Source organism: Anomaloglossus baeobatrachus, chromosome 7, assembly GCF_048569485.1.
Source record: "Anomaloglossus baeobatrachus isolate aAnoBae1 chromosome 7, aAnoBae1.hap1, whole genome shotgun sequence".
Taxonomy (NCBI): Eukaryota; Metazoa; Chordata; class Amphibia; order Anura; family Aromobatidae; genus Anomaloglossus; species Anomaloglossus baeobatrachus.
In genome coordinates this window covers 120025423-120048488 of record NC_134359.1, presented here as the reverse complement: position 1 = coordinate 120048488, position 23066 = coordinate 120025423, and the positions used below count along the sequence as shown (strand labels likewise).

The following is a 23066-nucleotide window of genomic DNA, read 5'->3' as shown; positions in this document are numbered from 1 at the left end:
AAACAAGTAGACAAGTGAAAGTAGAAGGAAGTGAAGTGGTAGAGGAGCAAAGGAGAAAACTGGAGAAAAGGAGTAAAAGTGAGAGTAGAAAAGCCTGAAGTGGTCCAGCTGTGTGCAGGACAGAGTCAGCAAGGTCAGCAACGGCGGTGATTGTCCGGAGGGGTGACCGTTTGGAAGTTCCTGGAAGGACCGCGGACGGGTGGTGGCTCGGCGGTCTGGAGCAGTGTACAAAGGACAGTCAGCACCAGGGCAGGGGCCTCTCGGACCCCGGCAAGGCTAGGAGTCGCCATAATTTGCCAAATCCGTCAGTGAAGGGGACGTAGATTCCCCCAACAACCAAGTCCCGATTGAAGGCAACATCCCAACCATTACAGTAGAGACACCGCCACCGCCAGGGCACCAGTTTCTAAGGGCCAGCGCCTGCGGGCAAAGAGTAGAGCTCCTCCGGTCCAGCTTGAAGCCGGGGAGCGGGTTACCGGTGGGAACCCATCGAGACCATCAACAACATTACATGCAGGAAAAGGGACATCACCGTCACCTACTGGGGAAAGCAAGTGCAGCCGTCCGTGGGAACCGTCTTTCCAGCCGTGTGTTTTACCGAGAACTGTGTCAACGTCTCAGGCTGAGTGAGTACCACAGTGCCGCAAGGCACAGCGCTGCTCCCGCGTCCCTGCATCCCCCACCTCCTCACTGGGCCCCGGGATCACCAACCCCTACCCACGGAGGGGCAACACAACAACTTGCTGCTTCATACCATCACTCCCTGGATCCCCACACCGAGCAGCGGTGGTGCTAACAAATCACCACAACCGTGGGTGGCGTCACGGACAATAGACTTTATCCCAACACCCAATCCCCTTTCACTCACGGGCGAGGAGTGCCGCTCGAGAACCCCCGGGATCCGGCCCACCGCTCGAGCCACCACTGAGCAGCAGCAGCCGGACCCGAGCAGAGGGGTGAGCGCGGTGCTGACACCCTCCTCCCCGCCCGCGACACGGCCTCCTAGATAAAGTTAAAAGCAGAACCATAATGGAGCACACATACCTGTAACCTGTATATAGCCGCTTCCATGTTGCAAAAAAGGCAATTGTGGATAGAGACCAGCCCAGGTCCCAGCATGTGGAGCAAGCTCTACACATACCAGGACTATATCAGAACTGACCCTCCCAGTGCCAGACTGCAACCATTGATAAAGGCGGACCAGATCCAAGAATGGTGCTTAATTAGCATTGCCTGTGGAAAGGGGTGAGGTAACTGAATCTGAACAGCTACCAACAGGAGGAATACATTGCAAACCAAAATCAGGCGTGCATGGTATGGTGATGGTCAGTCACCAGAAATTGTAGCATAACTACAGTCATAACAGAGAAAAAGGAGCCAGCACGATCTGAAATTGGCATGCATCATATAAAAAGTGAAAATTCACAGATTTATTACCTGTAACCTGTATATAGCCGCTTCCATGTTGCCGTGACGTTGGCAGGGGTGGCTCAAAGAATTGATCAATTATTTGCTAAAAATCTCATTTATATTACAGTAGAGTTGGAATACATCTGTGAATTTGCACTTTTTATATGATGCATGCCATTTTCAGATCGTGCTGGCTCCCCTCTCTCTCTGTTTGGTTGTAGTTATGCTACAAATGTCTGGTGGCTGGTCACCACCATGCTATGCACGCCTGATCTTGGTTTGCAATATATTCCTCCTGTTGGTAGCTATACACATTCAGTTGCCTCACCCTTTCCACAGGCATTGCTAATTAAGCACCATTCTTGGATCTGATCCGCCTTTATCAATGGTTGCTCTCTGGCACTGGGAGGGTCAGTTCTGATATAGTCCTGGTATGTGTAGAGCTTGCTCCACATGCTGGGACCTGGGCTGGCCTCTATCCACATTTGCCTCTTTTGCAACATAGAAGCGGTTATATATACAGGTTACAGGTATGTGTGCTCCATTATGGTTCTGCTTTTAACTTTATCTAGGAGGCCGCATGGCACATGAAATACAGAATATAGAGTAGGACCCCCCTATTGAGATTTGCCGTGACGTTGGCAGGGGTGGCTCAAAGAATTGATCAATTATTTGCTAAAAATCTCATTTATATTACAGTAGAGTTGGAATAAATCTGTGAATTTGCACTTTTTATATGATGCATGCCATTTTCAGATCGTGCTGGCTCCCCTCTCTCTCTATTATTATACTGTGTACAGTAGAGCTGTGGGGCTATGATTGTGCAAATAGGGTCTCTGTGCGCACATCATACCGAGTATAGTGAGCATTATATGGATGGCTTTGAGGGTATTATCATGTGTTTGAACTATAGTAAAGTTGTAGAAAAATATTAAAATGTAGTTGCAAGGTAAAGAATAATTCTATCCATTTATTATCCTCTATCTGTCTGTATCTATTTATCTCTCTATTAGAGATGAGTGAAACTGCTAGAATTCAATTAGCCAGATTCACTCAAATTCGGCTAGGATATTCGATTTGCGGTAAATGTATTAAATGCAAATTAAATTACTGGCAAAATCTTATTTTTCTTTGAGGTCTCTCCAAAACAGAGCATAATGAACAGGTTAAAAATTAAAAATATATATTATACTCATCTTGCCCCTATCCTTTCTCTCCTCAGTCCTCTGCTGGCTTGCTTAGTCCCTTTACTTACTCCCATGTGAGTGCAGTCTTCAGAGCCTCCAGTGCTCACAAGGACTCAAATTATGTCCTATTTTCCGTTGACCAGTGGTGTCATGGTATCATGGTGTCTCTTGTTGCCTAAGGAGCATCAAATCGTAAAAATGTGGGATCTGGACAATTCCATTTTTTTTTTTTACTAAAATCAAAGCGGAAAGGTTAAAAACAAAACAATTTCCAAATAGTGTATGGTATTATAGGTAGATAATTCCACTATCTTTTTCCTTCCTGACTGATTCTCCTCTAGTTTTGCAGTTTGCATGAGTCCTTGCCATTACTGCAACCATAAAGTGATACCTGCAGCCCATTCAGTTTGCACAGGTTGTCCAGTGCCTATAGGAGGGCGAGAAGATTTGTCATGTCTCCCAGCACAGTTGCAAGTGCATGGAGCAGATACCAGGACACAGACTGTGAAACATGGAGAGCCAAATAGGACTGTAGAAGAACATCAACAAAGCATCAGGACTGGTATCTGCTCCTTTGTTTAAGAAGAAACAGAAAAACTGGTGGAGCATGTTATTGCCAAGGCTGCCAGAAAAAAGACTCTGTGTTGCCCAGGGAATGAGGTACTCAGTCCGGGGTGGTGTATAACTGGGGAATGTCACTTTGGTGGCCGTTGCCTGGTCCCGTGCCCTGGGTGCTTTTTTTTTATGGGGAGTATTTAAAGGGGAGATTAAAGTCATTGGTGAGACGGCACCTGTGGGTTGCGGTTAATATGGGGGAATCGCCTCTGAGTTGGTTACCCGTAGGGCTAGTGCTAATGGCAGCTATGGTGGTAGGCCCTCCGTAGGCAGAGCTGAGCACGGGGAGATGTATGATGGAGACTTTCGCCGTTAAGAAGGGAGGCCACACCGAGGGGTTGTAGTTAACAGTCTCTACTCACTCTTGACCCTCGGACGGCTGGTTCAGGTCCCTGTAGTTCCAGTGCCAGTTTGATGACTCGGTTGCTCTGTCCCCGGCACCCTCAATATGGTTGGGTCCCTGTAGCTTGGAGCGTTTTTTTGGTATTCCAATAAAAACTCCACCATTCAGTAAGGTTAGATTCTCGCACATAATGTGTTCTCCACTGCACGCTGTTACCTATTAGCTATAATGGTCTTCATTGTTTCTTCTGGCGATCACGATTTGTTCTCTCTGTTGTGGTCCGTATGTATTTTGTTTTCTTTATCCACTTATGCAAAGTGCGGTGACTGAGTTAACATGAATATACACTGCTCAAAAAATTAAAAGGGAGCACTTAACCAACCGAATATAACTCCAAGTTAATCAAACTTCTGTGAAATCAAACTGTCCACTTAGGAAACAATTTCGGATGATGGGAGAAAAGCAGGTTAAATACCGCGCCGAACCACAGGAATCAGGATGAAAAAGTAATTCTCTTTTCTTTATTTTCACAGGTCTACGCGTTTCAAGGACATATCCGTCCTCTTCCTCAGGACAAATGCAGAGAACACTATAGCCTATGTCCTTGAAACGCGTAGACCTGTGAAAATAAAGAAAAGAGAATTACTTTTTCATCCTGATTCCTGTGGTTCGGCGCGGTATTTAACCTGCTTTTCTCCCATCATCCGAAATTACTCTACTTCTGCGGGACTGCTGCCTTCCACGTTTGTTTCATGCTGCTAAAGGAGTTGTGACTGACACAACCCCATCAGGTGAGTGCTTCTAATGCACATTCACTTTTCCATCTGTTATACCGGATAAGACCCTATTTGCGCCTTTTTCCCACAGTTTATTTCACTTAGGAAACAAACACTGATTGACAATCAATGTCACATGCTGTTGGGTAAATGGAATAGACGTTAGATGGAAATTATTGGCAATTATCAAGACACACTCAATAAAGGAGTTCTTCTGCAGGTGGGGACAACAGACCACATCTCAGTACCAATGCTTTCTGGCTGATGTTTTTGTCCCTTTTGAATGTTGGTTGTGCGCTCACACTCTTGGTAGCATGAGACGGACTCTAGAACCCACACAAGTGGCACAGGGAGTGCAGCTCATCCAGGATGGCACATCAATGAGAGCTGTGGCAAGAAGGTTTGCGGTGTCTGTCAGCGTAGTGTCCAGAGGATGGAGGCGCTACCAGGACACAGGCCAGTACACCAGGAGACGTGGAGGGGGCCGTAGGAGGGCAACAACCCAGCAGCAGGACCGCTACCTCCGCCTTTGTGCAAGGAGGGACAGGAGGAGCACTGCCAGAGCCCTGCAAAATGACCTCCAGCAGGCCACAAATGTGCATGTGTCTGCACAAACTGTTAGAAACCGACTCCATGAGAATGGCATGAGGGCCCGACGTCCACAGATGGGGGTTGTGCTCACAGCCCAACTTTGTGCAGGACACTTGGCATTTCCCACAGAACACCAGGATTGGCAAATTTGCCACTGACGCCCTGTGCTCTTCAGAGATGAAAGCAGGTTCACACTGAGCGCATGTGACAGACATGACAGCGTGTGGAGATGCCTTGGAGAGCGATCTGCTGCCTGAAACATCCTTCAGCATGACCGGTTTGGCAGTGGGTCAGCAATGGTGTGAGGTGGCATTTCTTTGGAGGGCCGCACAGCCCTCCATGTGCTCACCAGAGGTAGCCTGACTGCCAAAAGGTACCAAGATGAGATCCTCAGACCCCTCGTGAGAGCATATGCTGGTGCAGTTGGCTCTGAGTTCCTCCTAATGCAGGACAATGCCAGACCTCATGTGGCTGTAGTCTGTCAGCAGTTCCTGCAAGATGAAGGCATTGAAGCTATGGACTGGCCTGCCTATTCCCCAGACCTGAATCTGATTGAGCACATCTGGGACATCATGTCTCGCTCCATCCACCAATGTCATGTTGCACCACAGACTGTCCATGAGTTGGCGGATGCTTTAGTCCAGGTCTGGGAAAAGATACCTCAGGAGACCATCCGCAACCTTATCAGGAGCATGCCCAGGCATTGTAGGGAGGTCATACAGGCAGGTGAAACCCACACACAATACTGAGCCTCATTTTGACTTGTTCTCACTTTCATTTTGTGTCTTCAAATCCAGGCCTCCATTGGTTAAAACATTTCATTTCCATTTATGATTTTTGGTGATTTTGTTGTTAGCACATTCAACTTTGTACAGAACAAAGTATTCATTGAGACTATTTAATTCATTCAGATCTAGGATGTGTTATTTGAGTGTTCCCTTTAATTTTTTGAGCAGTGTATAATGCCCTATGTAACTGACAGTGCAATTGTACACTGTAGTCTCATCTTTAATATGATATGGAATATTTGTTTTTGATTTGATTCACAATTTTGTTGTTGGAAAACGAAGTGTTTTCTCTTTCTCTCTCTCTCTCTATATATACAGTACAGACCAAACGTTTGGACACACCTTCTCATTCAAAGAGTTTTCTTTATTTTCATGACTCTGAAAATTGTACATTCACATTGAAGGCATCAAAACGAAGAATTAAAACATGTGGAATGAAATACTTAAAGTGTGAAACAACTGAAAATATGTCTTATATTCTAGGTTCTTCAAAGTAGCCACCTTTTGCTTTGATTACTGCTTTGCAAAGTCTTGGCATTCTCTTGATGAGCTTCAAGAAGTAGTCACCGGAAATGGTCTTCCAACAGTCTTGAAGGAGTTCCCAGAGATGCTTATCACTTGTTTGCCCTTTTGCCTTCACTCTGTGGTCCAGCCCCAAACCATCTCGATTGGGTTCAGGTCTGGTGACAGTGGAGACCAGGTTATCTGCCGTAGCACCCCATCACTCTCCTTCTTAGTCAAATAGTCCTTACATAGCCTGGAGGTGTGTTTGTGATCATTGTCCTGATGAAAAATAAATGATGGTCCAACTAAACGCAAAACGGATGGAATAGCACGCCGCTGCAAGATGCTGTGGTAGCCATGCTGGTTTAGTATGCCTTCAATTTTGAATAAATCCCCAACAGTGTCACCAGCAAAGCACCCCCACACTATCACACCTCTTCCTCCATGCTTCACGGTGGGAACCAGGCATATAAAGTCCATCCGTTCACCTTTTCTACAAAGTCACGGTGGTTTGATTCAAAGATCTCAAATTTGGACTCATCAGACCAAAGCACAGATTTCCACTGGTCTAATGTCCATTCTTTGCTTGTTGCCTGTCCTTAGCAGTGGTTTCCTAGCAGCTATTTTACCATAAAGGCCTGCTGCACAAAGTCTCCTCTTAATAGTTATCCTAGAGATGAGGTGTGTCCAAACTTTTGGTCTGTACTGTATATAGATAGAGTCTTAAGAAAAAAATTAGTTAAATGGAAAAATATAAATCATAATTATTTAATGAATCCATCTTTTAGCTTTATGCTTCACTTTGGTCACTGCAAAGGAAAAAAATAGAAATAAGAAACCTTTTAGATTTACTATGTAAGATTACATGTTAGTTTATTCTAGGTTGTGTCAAAGTCTCTCAATAAGGGTTCACTGAAAAACATCAGCAATAGACAGATATGAGCTGACCCCTGGATGTTCAGATTCAGCCAGGCTTTTGTTAAGTCTGTTTCAGGACCCAGCCTTGACCTGAACTTATTCCCGGACCCTATACAAGTCAAGGGGGATCTGATCTAACGGGCTTGACTCGCGTAACGAGTATAATGGAAGTCAATGATTGGGCAGTTCGGCTCTTGCCCCAGATACAGCCAGCCATAAACCAAGAATTACCGGGGGAGGAAGGATGGTTTTTCTTTTATTTTTGAACCCTCTATATCAGAAAACGTTGCTTTTCCCCCAGATAACCTATTCAGAGACTGCAAGTGGCTTTCACCGTGCTGAGCACACTCGAGCACACCGATGCTCAATTGAGTGGTTAGCATACAAACAGAACCCTAACTCGGACATTCTATTATATTTATATTTATATATATATATATATATATATATATATATATATATATATATATATATATATATATATAAAAAAAGTGTTCAGGTTTGAGCCCTGGACACCCAGTGTTCGGTATGGACCCCGACCTTTACAGTTCGCTCATCTCTTATCTGCAAAAAGAGCAGTCTTGTGCAGTAGAGATCGCAAATTGACTAGATTGAACCAGTGTACCAGAAACAGAACATAACCTTTATTGGTTTGCTCTTTTGTTATTGTACCCACTTTGACAGGTAAATAGCCATACTACCAAAACCCCTACTCATACTGCCTCTAATCCCAACTAGTAATGACAGCCCAGCATTGCTTTAACATTCAGTTTCTCCCCACAGCCTCCTTGGGCTCCAGTTAGTCCTCCATCACTACTGCCAACCTTCTGACTTTCCACCTAAGTGCCTCTCAAGCCTCTTTTGTAGCCCTGCACTGGACTGATGTCAGCATCAGTGCCACTTCCATTTTTTTTTTTTTTTTTTTTTAAGGGACCTCACCCTTGGCAGTCACTTATTCTCCCCACAGATTCCAGTGAAGATCGGTTCCCCCAACTTCATCCTGTTGGGCTATATATTACACTTTTGAGTTCACCTCATCCATATAACTAGATTTTCCTGGAGTCCCTTTTCAACCCCTGGTACCACAGTAGTTCCTGGATTTATTTTTGTCCTTTACCATTGACCGGTTCAACGTGGACCTTGTTGACTACCTGCGACTTCCAACGGGCACTCCGTATGCGGCTCTAGCACCTTTGTTTTTACTTACTGAAGTTTTTAAATTTAATGTGATAAAAAAATAAAAAGTACTTTTTTTTATCCAAATGTCTTGTTTTTGGTCATATTCTTTAGATATTCTATTTATTTTGTCATTTATCCTTTTTTTATACAATTGTAACATTTTGGTTTACACTCCCTCAAGTGTTGCTTGCCCTTATAGGTTTTTTTACCCTTGCTAGTCCTCCATTTTTCAAGAGCTCTAGTGTTCATTATTTTATTTGATATTACCGAATGTTAAAAACATACCCAAGCAATAAATGTGCAATTTCGTGTCTTCTTTTTGCCTGACATAAATGCTTTTTTCCCCAGTCTGTACTCTTCACAGAGGCAAACACTGGAAGCGTCCGACACAGAACAGACTCTCGTAGCCTTAAACCGAACAATATTTATTTAACATAGTATAGATATTCTGAATGATTCAGAAATTTGTACATCTCTATTTACAATGAATTAAAATATTTATTTTACTCTCTCATAGATATTTACATCTGTTAACAGCAACTAAGTTTCACATTTTCAACAACAGTGAACAGCATTTACCAGCTTCCATTAAGACAGATATAATATAAATAGGTCTGACATGCAGCAATATTGTGATCTTCCACAGTTTTGCATTAATTCTGCACTAAACAGAAAATAGAAAAATACAATGGTCCCGGGAGGCAAGAATAAATGCCACCAATTCAACGCCAAAGGGCCAAAATGTAGCTTACTTGTCACTGTACAAACAGCGGCCTGCAGGAGATTGCAAGTGGAGAAAGCAGCACCTTATCCTTATACACTGATTCATACGGCATGCAAAGGAATGCCAGCGTGAGCGGCTGGGGCACCATTTAACCGTGAAAACCATACATCGGAATAAAAACAGACCAGTAGATATCTACATGGAGCAATGGTAAGGATAAGCTATTGCAGGAACTCTTTGGTAGAGGAGAAAGGCTTTTCATTAGTTGGGTGGTGTGGATATCCAATGGTAAAAGTCGTATGGTATATAGTGCGGTGGTCATTTAAAGCATAATCAATAGATCTGGCCTTATAAACTGGTTGCCATGTACTACAGCGCAGCGCCGTGAAAATCAATGAAGCAGTGCTGTAGTACCAAGCACCCACGGATAAAAGTGGCGCAGTTTTTAGAAAAGAGTCTTATTCTTTCATACATCTCCTTGAATTCAGTTAAATAAAATTGTTATCAAACTAAACTCTTGGCACAATGTACAAAATAGATTGAAGCAAAAAATTTAGGCCAGTCTTGTTCACATAAGGCAGTTTAAAATCAGATGCTACATGCATTTTCTATCCAAGCCAAGTTTTAAATAAGGGGAATTTTAATAGTTAAAAAAAAAAAGACAAAAAATGTTCAAACACGCATCTAAATTTCTCTGTGTAATCAGCCCTGAAGTCTATAATGCTGACAAAAGTGAGCACAAGTGGATCCCATCCATTTTGCTTTGCCAAAAATCTCTACAGTAGAAAGAAAAACCTTGTAAATACTGCTACTTTCCTTCTAATGGAATCTATATGATAAAGCAAAAAAAAAAAACACAAAAGAAAAACAAAAGACAAAGCATCATTTGGATGTCTTTTATAACTCTCATTCACTTTAAAAGAGGCAGACTCAATCACTTCCCCACTGACCATGAACTTTGATGTTTGGGGAGTGGTGAGTGCCCATAGCAGGACCTCAATTTTATAATCTCATGACATTTGACAGCACATAAATAGGGTGTCCCTGAAATGACCTGTAATACCCTCAACACAAAAAAAATAATAAAAATTACAATCCCTAGCCAGAATGTTTTTAATTTAAATGTTAGATACCTCCTTTGACTCAATCTTCTGATCTTAAAATAAATAATGAATATCATGCAAAATGGTCGTTGTTTTACAGCATTAAATAAAAATCTGAATTGGTAAACTTACGCAAAATTTGTAAAAAATAACCCATTAACAAAAACAAAACTGCTGAGGTACAGTCAGAATGGAGATCCAGGGAAGGCATAGTAAGTGCATTACTGTCAATCGTTGAGGGCGCTGAGCCCACTGCGGCACCATGTTGCAGACGATCATGTTCCTGTACCAGTGAGATGTTCCACAATTCAATATCACAAGTGAACAATTTATTGAAGTGTCATTCAAGTTTGGGATATGGAATAAATATGAGAAGAGTTTGGTGATTGTGTTGTATATAATGTAGCATAAATGAATACATGAAAAGATCCTGAGTTCCTAATAGTATATATAGCATTCGTGGACAAAAATATATCCTAAAACATGAGGGGAAAAAACAAAGAATCTTACAGCTGAAGAAGAAAAAAAGGAAAAAACACAATATAGTACAGTCATAGAATCATTCATAACACAATATGACTTGCCAGTGTTGCATTACAACTACAACATGGGCAACAATGAACAGACATTACAGCAAAAAAGGAAAAAAATAGGAATATTGTAATTTAAGAGGAACCGATCAACTCAAAAAAACATTTATATGCAAATAGCGCTTATGCTGTGCCTTACTGGTGTAGCAGCTACAAGGACAAAATAAAGTTATATTCTCCCTGCAGCTATTTGCTTCCTGTCATCGGGCCGGTGCAACGAGTGGTTACAGTCATCACTCACTATACAGTGACATCTACATTTTGATACTTTGCTCTGCGGTGTATGTAAGTAGCATATGTGCAGAGCAGACCGTCAATTAAAATGCCGGGGAGTGATTACAGTAGTGACGGTAAACGCTCCCTGCACCGCCCCGATGACTGGAAGCAAGCGGCTGCAGAGAGAATAAAACTTCAATTTCTCCCTGTAGTTGCTGCACCAGTAAGGCAGCCAGGAAGGATTTAAAACACCATTTACCTGCAGGTTACCACTATATCTACAGGTAAATTATGTTTCTGGAGGTGACAAATTCTCTTTAATAATAATAAAAAAAAAGTCACTTCTCATTTTTGTATCCAAACTACTGTGCAAAACAATACGCTCCTGTGCATAAATTCTTAGGACTGACGCAGGTGATTCAATGCAAGCATTGAATGTACCAGCAGTATTTCTAATCTTGATGAGAAAATACAAGATTTCTTTATCGCGGGGTCAGATGTGGTATTGTAGTGACTAATAATAGCTGCACAATGCTGGTTTATATAGCCTCAGGTTCAGTGCTGCACTTTTATAGTAAGCTTTTCAATGTATAAGCCAGATGTGTATTGTGATTTTCAGAGAATGAAGCGAAGCAGATTACAAAAAAATCCAAAAACAAAACCAAAAACAAGTGCATAAAAAAGATCTGCAATAGAAAATAATGAGTTTAATCAATGTTATGGTTGTGTAGAGATTATTGATGAGCGAGTACTATGATGCTTGAGTGCTTTGTACTCGAAACGAGCAGGTTGCAAGCTTGGATGGGCTCAGCTACAGAGTATAATGGATATTTATGGGAAACACTAGCATATTTCTGGAAGACTTTGGAAAAAATGCTGAAGTTTCCCATTGATGTCCATTATACTCAGTACTAGAGTCGAGCCCCTGAGTGTGTAGCCTGCTCGTTTCGAGCACAAAGCATTCGAGCATCATAATACTCGCTCATCACTAGTAGAGATGCAATAATGCACATTTATTAAAGATGGACATTTCTTGTACTTTTTAGCTCAGAGAGAAATATTGTTAAAATCAGTTTGCCCTGTTTGGCACCTATTACTGGACAACCTAGAATTAAAGGAGCTGTCCTCTACTTGGACAACACCTTCTCAATCAGCCTGTTTGCACCTGTTAAAATAACAACTCTTACTGTATAGTTCCCTCCATCCGGTGCTGGTGCAGTTACAATGGGGTCAGCACTTCTACTCCTGTGGCTCATGTGACGTTGTTACATCACACAAGCCCTGCAACCAAGCAGCGCTGTCTTCAATCTTCCCTACTTCGGACAAATTGAAAATCAACAGCAAGACAGAGCTGTGGCTGGCCGCTCACTTCCTCTTAATGTTTGATTCCTCCAAAGGCGGGGAGAGGGAAGACAGCGCTGCTTGGGTGCAGAGCTTGCGTGATGTCACAATGTCACATGAGCCCCAGGAGTGCAATTGCTGATACAGCTGGAACGGCGACCACATTGAAGACTAGTATAAGCATTGATATTTGAGATGGGCAAATGTGGGGATTGAGAAGGGGTTCCAGGTAGTAGACAGCCCCTTTAAGCTAATCTCAGAAAGGCTTTGCTGCAGTCCGCTGTATTACGCGGGGACAAAAAGCATTGCAGATCACTCTCCAATAACCCCTGCTGTTTAATGGACCTGACTAGGCTAAACTGGGTAATAATCAGGGAGCACTTCCACCGATTAAAAAGGATCACAAGGACAAAAACACCAAAAAAATACAAAACAAAATGTTTGATTACAAAACCATAATGAAATGAAGAACATATGCTTGTTTTCCTATAACGTCCATAGTATAAGCTGCTTTATAAGGCTGCTACAAACACAATTGTAACTGAAATGAAAAAAATCACAACAAAATCAATCCACCTCTGAGATTGGATCTTGTATGACGGAGCACATTACACGGAGACACTGAACACACTCCTACATACAGCTACGTAAAGAGCTTAGTAACCTATGTAATGTTTCTGGATTTATTCACATGTACCAAACCCAAGATACAGCATTTTTCTTATGGTCCAGAGATGAATTCACAATCTTACAGGCTCCATAGATGTGTAAGCACCACCAACTGTAACCCCCTCCCCCACACTACAGGAGCTAATCCAACGCAGTGTTCACACCTGCTTTAAGGAAGCACTTTCCTTGCAGATTTAGCCAAATTTGGCAGAAAAACAATAGAGAAGCATGTAGCACTATTTTGGACCCCATTATGGTGGTCCTTTTGGCTCCTCTGGTGTTTTTATGTGACCGATTCATTACTCCTATGATGGAATGGTAGAATGGAATTCACTAATGTTGATGTGAATGGAGCCTTAGATTGTAGGCCTGTAACCAAACTTTCCAGTTTTTCTCCTATAATGCATGTTTGACTCGACTATAGATCAGGACCAGAAGAATATGAATAATGTCACTATAACATGGCGATAAAATGTGATTATTCCCTTTAAATGTGGGAAGAGCAATGTCCTGACACATTTGGGTATATTCTGCTAGTCTCTAAATTACATAGTCATCGATCCAATCAGAGAAGAGAAAAGAGAATTTGCTACCTGATCATAAGCTGGAAACCCCATCCTAATACACAATACCGGTCTCTACAGAACTGCCCCATTCTAGAACATACGCCACGGTCTCTGCCCAAGCAATAACTGATGACAGCCCGTTTTTGGATTTTGTCTATTTTAGGTAAACTTCAGCAACAAGGATTTTCATGCTTTATTCTGTAGTAACAAAGGGTTTTTCTAGGTGCTTAACATGCTTTATTGTAAAATATGGTAAAGACAATTGGGCATTTGTAGTTAGCAAAGCACCATATAGAGGGAGTGCAACGATATGTACAGGCTGCCACACATCAGCTCCTGTTATGCTAGGTTCGGATTTTACAAAACAGACTTCATACATTATTCAACATATTTTACACCAGATGAGGCTGGTGTACTTACTTTGAAAATCCATATCAGATATTCTCCATAACCTATTCATCCCTCTGGACTCCAAAACAGCTCATTTTAATGCCAAGTAGGAAAACGTTCAATAAGAATTATACAGCCATGCTCACACGGCGTTCCTTTCTTCAAATCAAGCACACCAGTCCTATCAGCTCCAAGAGGTTTAATAATGTGTGCAGTTAAAATTGTGAACTGTGGTGGCGAATCTGCCACAAGAATATTGGGCCTTATTCATCAATACTGTTTAGTAAAAAAAAAAACTAAAAAAAAAAACTAATTGTATTGCTCATAGCAACACATGAGAGCTTCGTTTTCACTGCATAAACTCAGGAAAAAAATGAATGAGGTGCATTAGTTAGTTAATATGGGCAGACAAGATCAATTTTTAGGTTTCTTTGTATAAATTAGGTTTAAGGTCATACCATAATAATGTGTGACACAGGTACAGTATATTTTACATGTGTCCTGTGACCTATCACAACAAAGCGCAGCAGCCCAGCACAAGAAGATCTCAGCAATCACCGGGCAGCATCCAGCACAGCTGAAGCAGATCTCAGCAGATGATCACCGAGAAGCTTCCATGACAGCACAAGAAGATCTCAGGAATCACAGAGCAGCATCCAGCAGAGCACAAGAAGACCTCAGCAGACAATCACCATGAAGCATCCAGCACAGCACAAGAAGATCTCAGCAGATGATCACCGAGAAGCTTCCATGACAGCACAAGAAGATCTCAGCAGATGCTCACCGAACAGCATCCAGCACAGCACAAAAAGATCTCAGCAGACAATCATAGAGCAGCATCGAGCACAGCATAAGAAGATTTCAGCAGACGGTCACTGAGCAGTATCCAGCAGGCAACTACACTAGATCTCCATGCTCCTATGAAGATCAGTGTGCAGCAGCAATATAGCTGCTTCCTTTAAGAAATAGGAAACATTGGGAAGTTTTGACTTCCTATATTAAATTATATAAAATACTTCTATACCAGCATCATGCATATTGCGGATATAACGTTCAGACAAATCAAAGACCATTTCATATATAAATTCCTTGCATGATGTAATACATGACCATTGTGATGACCATTGTGCCCCATAATAATCAGCAGGAATGTACCTGACCAGAGTTGTGGGTGCCCTACCCATGGATTTCCAGCTGCTAATCAGGAATAATTGAAGCTTTATCTGGATTTCACCATGTTAAACTATCATTGCTGTAAAGACTGTCGCACGTTCACCCATCTACTTCCAGCAGAGCTTAACGTGTGGTAAATACAGTATGTGATATTTGTAATTATACTTAGAAAAATATATATACTTGCTTATTTTACATAAATTCTCTTTAAATAATAGATAGAATAATTTAATCTATCAAAATTAATTAGTGAAGGCAATTGTTTCTTCTGCGTACGTCCAGAATCTCGGCTACATACGTCCATACTGTTATCATATCTCACGATTCAAGTCAGCGCAATCCTTGGAAAGATGGAGAGACACTTAAAGTGAAGGCCTATGGATCGCTAACATAACAAAAATATATATATATATATATATATATACCTTTTTTTACAGAATACAGATTGTACATGCAAGAACAGTGACACGGAAATTACTGCACCACGAGCTCAGCTGAATCAACGTTAACCTTGAAGTTGAGCCTCCGGCCTCCGCTGTGTACTCTACAGCTAGAGACACTGCAGATGCGCAGTATATTCTTTTTTATTGCCAGGTCCATAGCAGCAGCCCAGGACACAACTTGCAGCCCACATTACATCCACTTGTTAATACAGTATTACGCCCCCCTTTATGAATGTATTCGGAGGTTATTTAGCAGCTACTTGTCATTTCAAGCTTCATTTGACCGAGAGTTGCAAGTTGGACAGTTGCCATTCTGTTTTATCAAACAAATATGATAAAAAAAAAAAAAAAAAAAATCAGCATGAAATAAAATCACTGTACATAAAAAACACGGCATAAAATGGAAATGTCTGCATTTGCAACAAATAGGCTACAATATCTGGATAACCCACAGAATAAACAGTACAGCTCAGTAACATCTGCACTTGCAAAAAACTTAGTTGCCAAAACAAATGACAGGAGGTGATAGGCTGGCATTAACAGAATCCCTGTAAACATCTAAAAACCAAGGTGCTAGATCTGCCCCTATAGAACCGAATCACGACAGACGATTATTCTCAACAGCACAGTATTCACAGAAGTATAAGCGTACTTACTAAGTCTTGCCATTTAGCATCCCAATACATTCACACCCAGATCAGTGGAAGGGAACCTAATACATACAATGCAGATCTGTCACCAAGTTTCAGGATAAACTATGTACATTATTAAGGGGAATCTGTCCCCCCAAACTATTTATAAGAACATATAGCTCTATCAAAGACAAGTCCATCCTTCAGGCTGGGGCCACACGGGGAATACTGCGATCCCCTCGCATGACAGTGGACTCACGCTGGCAGTACAGAACAGCCGAGTGTCATGCGAGTGTCCCTGCGACTGAGGTCCGTTCATGCGAGCGGACCTCAGCTGCGGGGGCGGGCTGGCACTGAAGTTGGGCGGGCCAGCGCTGCGGAGGGGCGGGCCGATGCTGAGGAGGGGGAGGGATTTATCTCCCTCTCATCTCCGTAGCCAGCTATTGCCATTCTCGCTCTGCACTTGCAGTACACTGGTGTACCGCGAGTGCAGTGCGATTTTCTCTCGCCTCATTGACTTGAATGGGTGCGAGAGAAACAAGACTCACATTACAGTCGCAGCATCCTGCCATTGTTTTCTCGGTCCGATTAGGGCTGAGAAAATAATCGCTCATGTGAGCTGACACACAGGCTAATATTCGTCCGAGTGGAATGTGATTTTTTTATCGCACTCCACTCGCACCATTTTTCTCGCAGTGTGTCTTACATGGACAGTTATTCCTCTGTTATTGAGAAATTAGGGTTTGAGCTAAGATGTAAATGAGGCTGAAGGGCTATTGTAGTTCTGAAATCTCTGTCACTCCAGCTCTATTCCTCACCCAGCGCTGCATCCTCCTGCTTGACTAACAGCCTCTGTGCTGTGTGACCTTCAGCAGAGGAGTCATCAGTTAAGCATGAGGATGCCGAGTGGGGAAATGAGCTGGAGTGACAGAGGCTTCAGATCTACAATTGCCCATCAGCTTTTCAGCCTCATCTGCATATCAACTCAAACACTGATTTCTCAGTAACAGACTGGCCATGTAAAGGTATTGCTCGATTTGTCTTTAAAAGAGCCACATGTGCATATAAATAGTTTGAGGGTGAAATCCTGCAGACGCCCTTTAAATAGAGCTCTTAGATAAGGCTGGTGTACTTACTGTTGAAGTGACTGTATAATCCTTCATGAAAGTATAAACAACTATCCCCTCCCACCTGGAATGACAGACAGCTCATCAGTGTCACACCTCCATGCTTCTGCTTAAGGACAAGGCTACACAGCGATGTGTCGCATGAACAAACACATTTGTAAAATGTATCTGACTTGCTGTATAGCAAGTATTGGAAAGCTGTGATTTTGTTGTAATACAGCCAAAATACAGAGAAGTCGCAGACACATACTCTATGCCAAGTGACTTGCAACCAGTGACAAACATTTTCGACTGTCGCAGTAGGTTACAGGTTGTGTAGCTCTAGTTGAACTCTCACGATGCTCAGTGCAAGCTGCATCAGTCAGACTGTGCGGGCAGAGACTGCACTTAGGAGTTCATCAATGTGTAGCTGGACTCATAAAAAGCTCTTCTGAACACCAGGATTATGCAGATGGTAAGCACTCCAGCCTCATCAGTCCTATGATCTATTGTGAAATCTGATGACTGATCTGCTTTCAAAGGAACCTGTTATGTAAATAAGAAGCTTTTAACCTGCAGACTTGGGGTTAATATTCCAGTTAATTGAGGTCTGAAACTGAGAGCCCCACTGCCGGGAGAAATTAACTTTAATCCTCCTGGCAGCCCCGGGATTTTAAGGGGTATTCCCATCTCCAAGATCCAATACCAATATGTAGTAGGTGTAAAGGGGGCTTTACACGCTACGATATCATTAATGAATTATCGTCTGGGTCACGTTGTTTGTGACGCACGTCCGGCGTCATTAACAATATTGTAGCGTGTAACAGTTATGTGCGACCCAAAACTATCGCAAAAGCGGCAAAAATCATTTGCCACGGAGAGGTCGTCCCAAAGCAAAAAGTCGTTTACCTCTCAGTGATGTTGTTCGTCGCGACGAACATCTCCTTACCTGCCTCCACCGACTATGCGGAAGGAAGGAGGTGGGCGAGATGTTTACGTCCCGCTCATCTCCGCTTCTATTGGACGGCTGCCGTGTGACGTCGCTGTGACGCCGCACGACCCGCCCCCTTAGAAAGGACACGGATCACCGGCCAGAGCGACGTCGCAGGACAGGTAAGTCTGTGTGACGGGGGTAAGCAAGGTTGTGCGCGACGGGCAGCGATATGCCCGTGTCGCACAACCGACGGGGGCGGGTATGATCGCTTGCGATCTCGCTAGCGAGATCGCAGCGTGTAAAGCCCGCTTAAGAATAATAATATTAGCAATTATTTCCAGTTAGAAATGTAGTATAGTTCTCTACATTAGCTATGTTGCTTACCTCATGTGCAGGGCATTGGAGTAGCTTAAGTATCCATGGTTATTACCATGAGCACCTGTCGCTATATAACCATGGATAACCTACCGTAAGTTGCAATGCACTGCGCATAAGGTAAGGGGAAAAAAATAAAAATAAGTTAATATCCCGGCAGTGGGGCTCTCCATGCGGGTGAAGGGCAGCTTCAGAATGCTATTAGCTTGCAGATTAACCCCACCACTGCAGGTTAATAGCATTTTTTTTTTACATGACAGGTTCCCTTTAAGTTTGCTTAAAGTTGTGGGAGTAAAAAACAGCAATGATCAGAACACCCACTACTAACCGTTCCACAGCTAGGTAAGTTTAGGGAAGTCATTACAAGTTACAAAATGAATGAGCATAACAAAGGCAGTGTGGTCAGAAGGATCACCAAAACACAGAACACACTTACACTTTGTACAACAGCAATTTCAGTAGACTGACCTCCCTGGAAAGCTCCATAAGTGGCCATCTGATAAACTACTGTGCAAGGATCTCAGATCTTAATAGTAACAGGGGATAGGGAACAAAGGGGAGCAGCTGAGAAGGCTCTTTGGCCAAAGAAATGAAGCCTGTAGAGTCCTTCATTTACCCGACATTGAACTTGACATCCAACTGCAAACATGAGCAAGTACAGAACATGATTATCCTAAATACACACCAGAATTTCCTTGAAGATTTTCTTTGCCCAGGTTTATGTCCCTGGATGAATCCAAGCCCACAAATGTGGGAAGAAGGGAAGACAAATGTGTTGGGTTATGGAAATGGTGACCATATTTGTAACCAAAATGCGTCCCAAAAGAAAAATTAAAAATATATATATATATAGAATTAAGTCTGGATTTTGTGGTTGATGAAGATCAGATGTTTAGGGAAAATTTCCACAAATTGTCCAAAGGTATGGAAAAAAAAAAGGGTGTAACATTAATCACACTAACACAATGATCAAGTGACCTTTCAAAAGTCCAAATTTTTACAGGAAAAGTCATTGCATCCTATGTCAGAAGGAACAATCCAAGAACTTCATTCTTCTTGGAGAAACGACTCACAGTGATGAAATGGAACCGACTGCTTCGTAATTGCACAACACCCAAAGAAAATCAAAATGTTGCAAAGAAACGCGTTTGCATGGGTAGAACAAAGATTCTAGGGTTAGGCAACGGGGAACAGAAATTTGTATTGCTCTTGCTATAATTTACAGAATTAAACAAACTGAAGGGAAAAATCATTGGAAATGCATTACCTCTTTGTTTTTTTTAATCTGTGCAAATAAGCACAAGAACAGAGGCGGGAACACCCTACACTTGGGAGATCAACTGCATATTGAAACTGGGGGATCTAGACTGTTTGGTCAAAGGGGCTCCAGCAGACAGAAGGTCTTTGCCATCTCCTCCTAATCGGTCCTCTTGTAAGCTTATAGTCGAAAACCGGTTGGTGTTGCAAGCAGAAAGATTAGTAACTCCATCTATTCCTCCGCTTCCACCAGCTTGACTGCCATTTACATAGTCAAAGGATTTACTTGATGAGGTGCTGGAGGTTCGGATGAGACTTAAACTATTTGCTTTTGGCACCACATGGCCTGCTGGGAGGCTCAGGTGCTTCTTCAAGGGCGACAGCTCTATAGCTTCAAGTGACGAATCTGCAGTTGCAGGAGGTTGTTTCCTTGGGGTGGAATCTCTACTTTCAGGAGCTCTTGAATGACTAGGCGTATCTTTTTCTTTAGTGGATCGCACACTTCCTCCTTTCCTTGAACCGCTTCTCTGGGATGTACATGTCGACTGCTTGATGCCAACAGGTTGGCTACTAACAGAGGCGCCAGATGAAAATCCCTCATCTGCATCGTTAAAATTAATGGAGTCCTCTCCAGTCACTGTGCCATCAGGTCCTAAAATACAAGAGAAGTCATTAAAATGTGGAACAACTTCAAATGGCAAAAAATAGCCTTTCTGCATTCCATAATATTATACACACTGGATATTTTTTAATCTGTTTCATAAAAATTGCACTAAAATTATTACAACCAGTACATTAAAGGCAGTGGGAACCTTGGGATAGATAGATAGATATAAAAAACAAACAAAAAAAAAAAAAAGTGTCCTTCATTTGTCTTCGGCAGCTTTTATTTTTCATCGTACATAAAGTGTTCAGTAGCAGTCACATAGGGTTGTGTAAATTCTAGGTCTCCAGCCACTCCGCTCTACCGGAAAGCATCTTCTAAGGCTAGGTTCACATTTCCGTTGTTTTGCATCAGTCACATGCGTTGCTTGACGCATGTGACTGATGCGTTGTACAATGGATGACAAAGAAGAGAATTCATTGTTGGACTCCGTTGTGTGCGGGGGGCGGAGTGCGAGGTGGGTGGAGCCGAGCGGGGCCGTGGCGCTGAGGACGTCAGTGCCGCGGTCTGCATGGCTGGGGACAGGTGTGTGTGTGTGTGTGTGTGTGTGTGTGTGTGTGTGTGTGTTTACACATGTGGAGTGCGGGAGGAGGTGGAGCCAAGCGGGGAAGTGTCGGGCTCCCTGCACACGTAGCCAGGGTAAATATCGGGTAAAAACTAAGCAAAGCACTTTGCTTGGTTACCCGATATTTACCTTGGTTACTAGCGTACACCGCTTAGCGCCGGCTCCTTCCACACGTAACCAGGGTAAATATCGGGTAACTAGGCAAAGCGCATTGCTTGGTAACCCGATGTGTATCCTGGTTACATGTGCAGGGAGCCAGAGAGCATGCGCAGCGAAATCCTACGGATTGCGCTGCTCAAAAAACGTTACAAGCTGCGTTCCTTCCGCCCCGCGGTCAGTTGTTCCACGACTGATCAGTCGGGCGGAGGATGCAATGCAGCATCATGAGTCACAATCCGCCGCTCATACAAGTCTATGGGAACAATGGAATCCGCCAAACGGATTCCGTTGTTCTGGTAAACAGCAGCAGCGGATTGTGACTGATACAATTTAACGGAAGTGTGAACCTAGCCTAAGACAACTTGCAGTTAAATCAAGATCCAAAAGATTCATGAGATGAGAGAGGAGGAGAAAAGGGCTAGACACACAGTTGTCAGGCAGCCAGTATGGCAGATTGCTTGTGAACAGCATTCACGACATGCCGAGGACAAATAGGTGAACATTTTTAATAAAACGTAATTGCAAAAATATTTCATACCCAGTTACTGAAAGGGATGGGGTGATTGAGTTTTTTTGGGTTTTGCCTTTGCCTTTATGTGGTACCAAAAAAACATCCCTTCATGTGTGAACACTGAATGTTAGAGCTCAGATTATCTCCTAGTATCAGATGGCAGACTGGTTGTTGATTTTAATGTATTCTGACCACATATAGTCGTCAAATATAGCAGAAAATACATTTGTAATCACTTAAAATCAAACACAGCTTTGAATTCAAAGGGAACTTGTGACTCGATTCATGCCATCCACAGCTCAGGCAGCCTGAATCTGAGCCAGGTATGCTCTGATGTTTCAGAGAAAAACAGGTTTTGAAAGCACAGAAGGGGACTACAGGGAGAAACTCGACTAGTCCAGTGCCGTCCCGCAACCGGCTTCTCCCTTAATGAATCTGCCCCATTGTTTGAAGAGGAGAGACGTGACTAGTCTCACACCAACCTCGGCTGGCTTCTCCCCACATTGATCCAGGGGGCTGTGCTGTACTAATCAGGTCTCTCCTCCTCAAATTCTGGTGCAAATTTATTAAGTGTACCAGATTACTTGCAATATTTTTGCGGAACTTGGAAGTTGATCAAAAAGATTGCAACTTTTTCCATTTTCATAAAAGCCCCTGTCTGCTCTGCCAATATGGGCAGATCATGTGCGAAAGGGGAGTGGGCATGACTACGCCCGAACATAAAAATCATGAAACTTACACCGAAAAGAGGTGTGCACTACTTGTAAGATGCGCCTAAATTCATTAAAGGCTGTGCATGTCAATGAATTAGGTTCATCTCACGCCAGTGGCTCCATTCATAGAACGCACAAAGTTAATCTTAATGAATGTCAAATGTTTTCTCTATTGATGCATTTCAGTCAGTGTCGGGAATGGCAGTCATGTGACCCTAAGTATCTGATATGCATATTCCTGCCAAAATCCGGTAATAAGGGTGCGGCCTCACTCAATGCAAATGTATTGAGCGATACCAGAAACAGTCTAGTCGGATTCTGCAGGGAGCATGCAAACCGTATACTTGTGGTCACATGACCGCCATTCCCAGCGCTAACACAGGAGAATCCTCTTCGCACGGCGTGCACATAATGTGAGGATTCACAAGTCTGCAGTCACATAGAGAGAATTCAAACTTGTCGATTTAGACAGGACAACCTCTTTAAGCAGGAGGAAGTGATGATGGGTGTAAGATAGAGCTGGAGTGACAGAGGCTTCAGCACTACAATAGCTCTTCAGTGCAATTTGCGTATCAATTGATATCTCAAATTAAAAGGTATTGCTGGACTTGTGACTATACATGA

General features: G+C 42.8%; 1 protein-coding gene and 1 long non-coding RNA gene across 5 annotated transcripts in view; one reads left to right on the top strand and one right to left on the bottom strand.

Annotated features, from left to right (window-relative positions):
- The first annotated feature begins 1872 nt into the window (after nucleotides 1–1872).
- The window catches only part of LOC142245181 (uncharacterized), a 46306-nt gene continuing 25112 nt past the window's right edge, over nucleotides 1873–23066 (top strand). The window contains exon 1 of one of the 2 annotated variants that reach the window (XR_012724738.1): nucleotides 1873–1940. This is a non-coding gene — a long non-coding RNA (uncharacterized LOC142245181). The remainder of the gene's footprint in view (nucleotides 1941–23066) is intronic. The other variant, XR_012724737.1, reaches the window with a different exon arrangement.
- The window catches only part of HYCC2 (hyccin PI4KA lipid kinase complex subunit 2), a 142605-nt gene continuing 128259 nt past the window's right edge, over nucleotides 8721–23066 (bottom strand). For all 3 annotated transcript variants that reach the window (XM_075317628.1, XM_075317629.1, XM_075317630.1), the window contains one exon: nucleotides 8721–20482. In XM_075317628.1, the coding sequence (XP_075173743.1) occupies nucleotides 19896–20482 (587 nt within the window). In that variant the 3' untranslated portion in view covers nucleotides 8721–19895. The remainder of the gene's footprint in view (nucleotides 20483–23066) is intronic.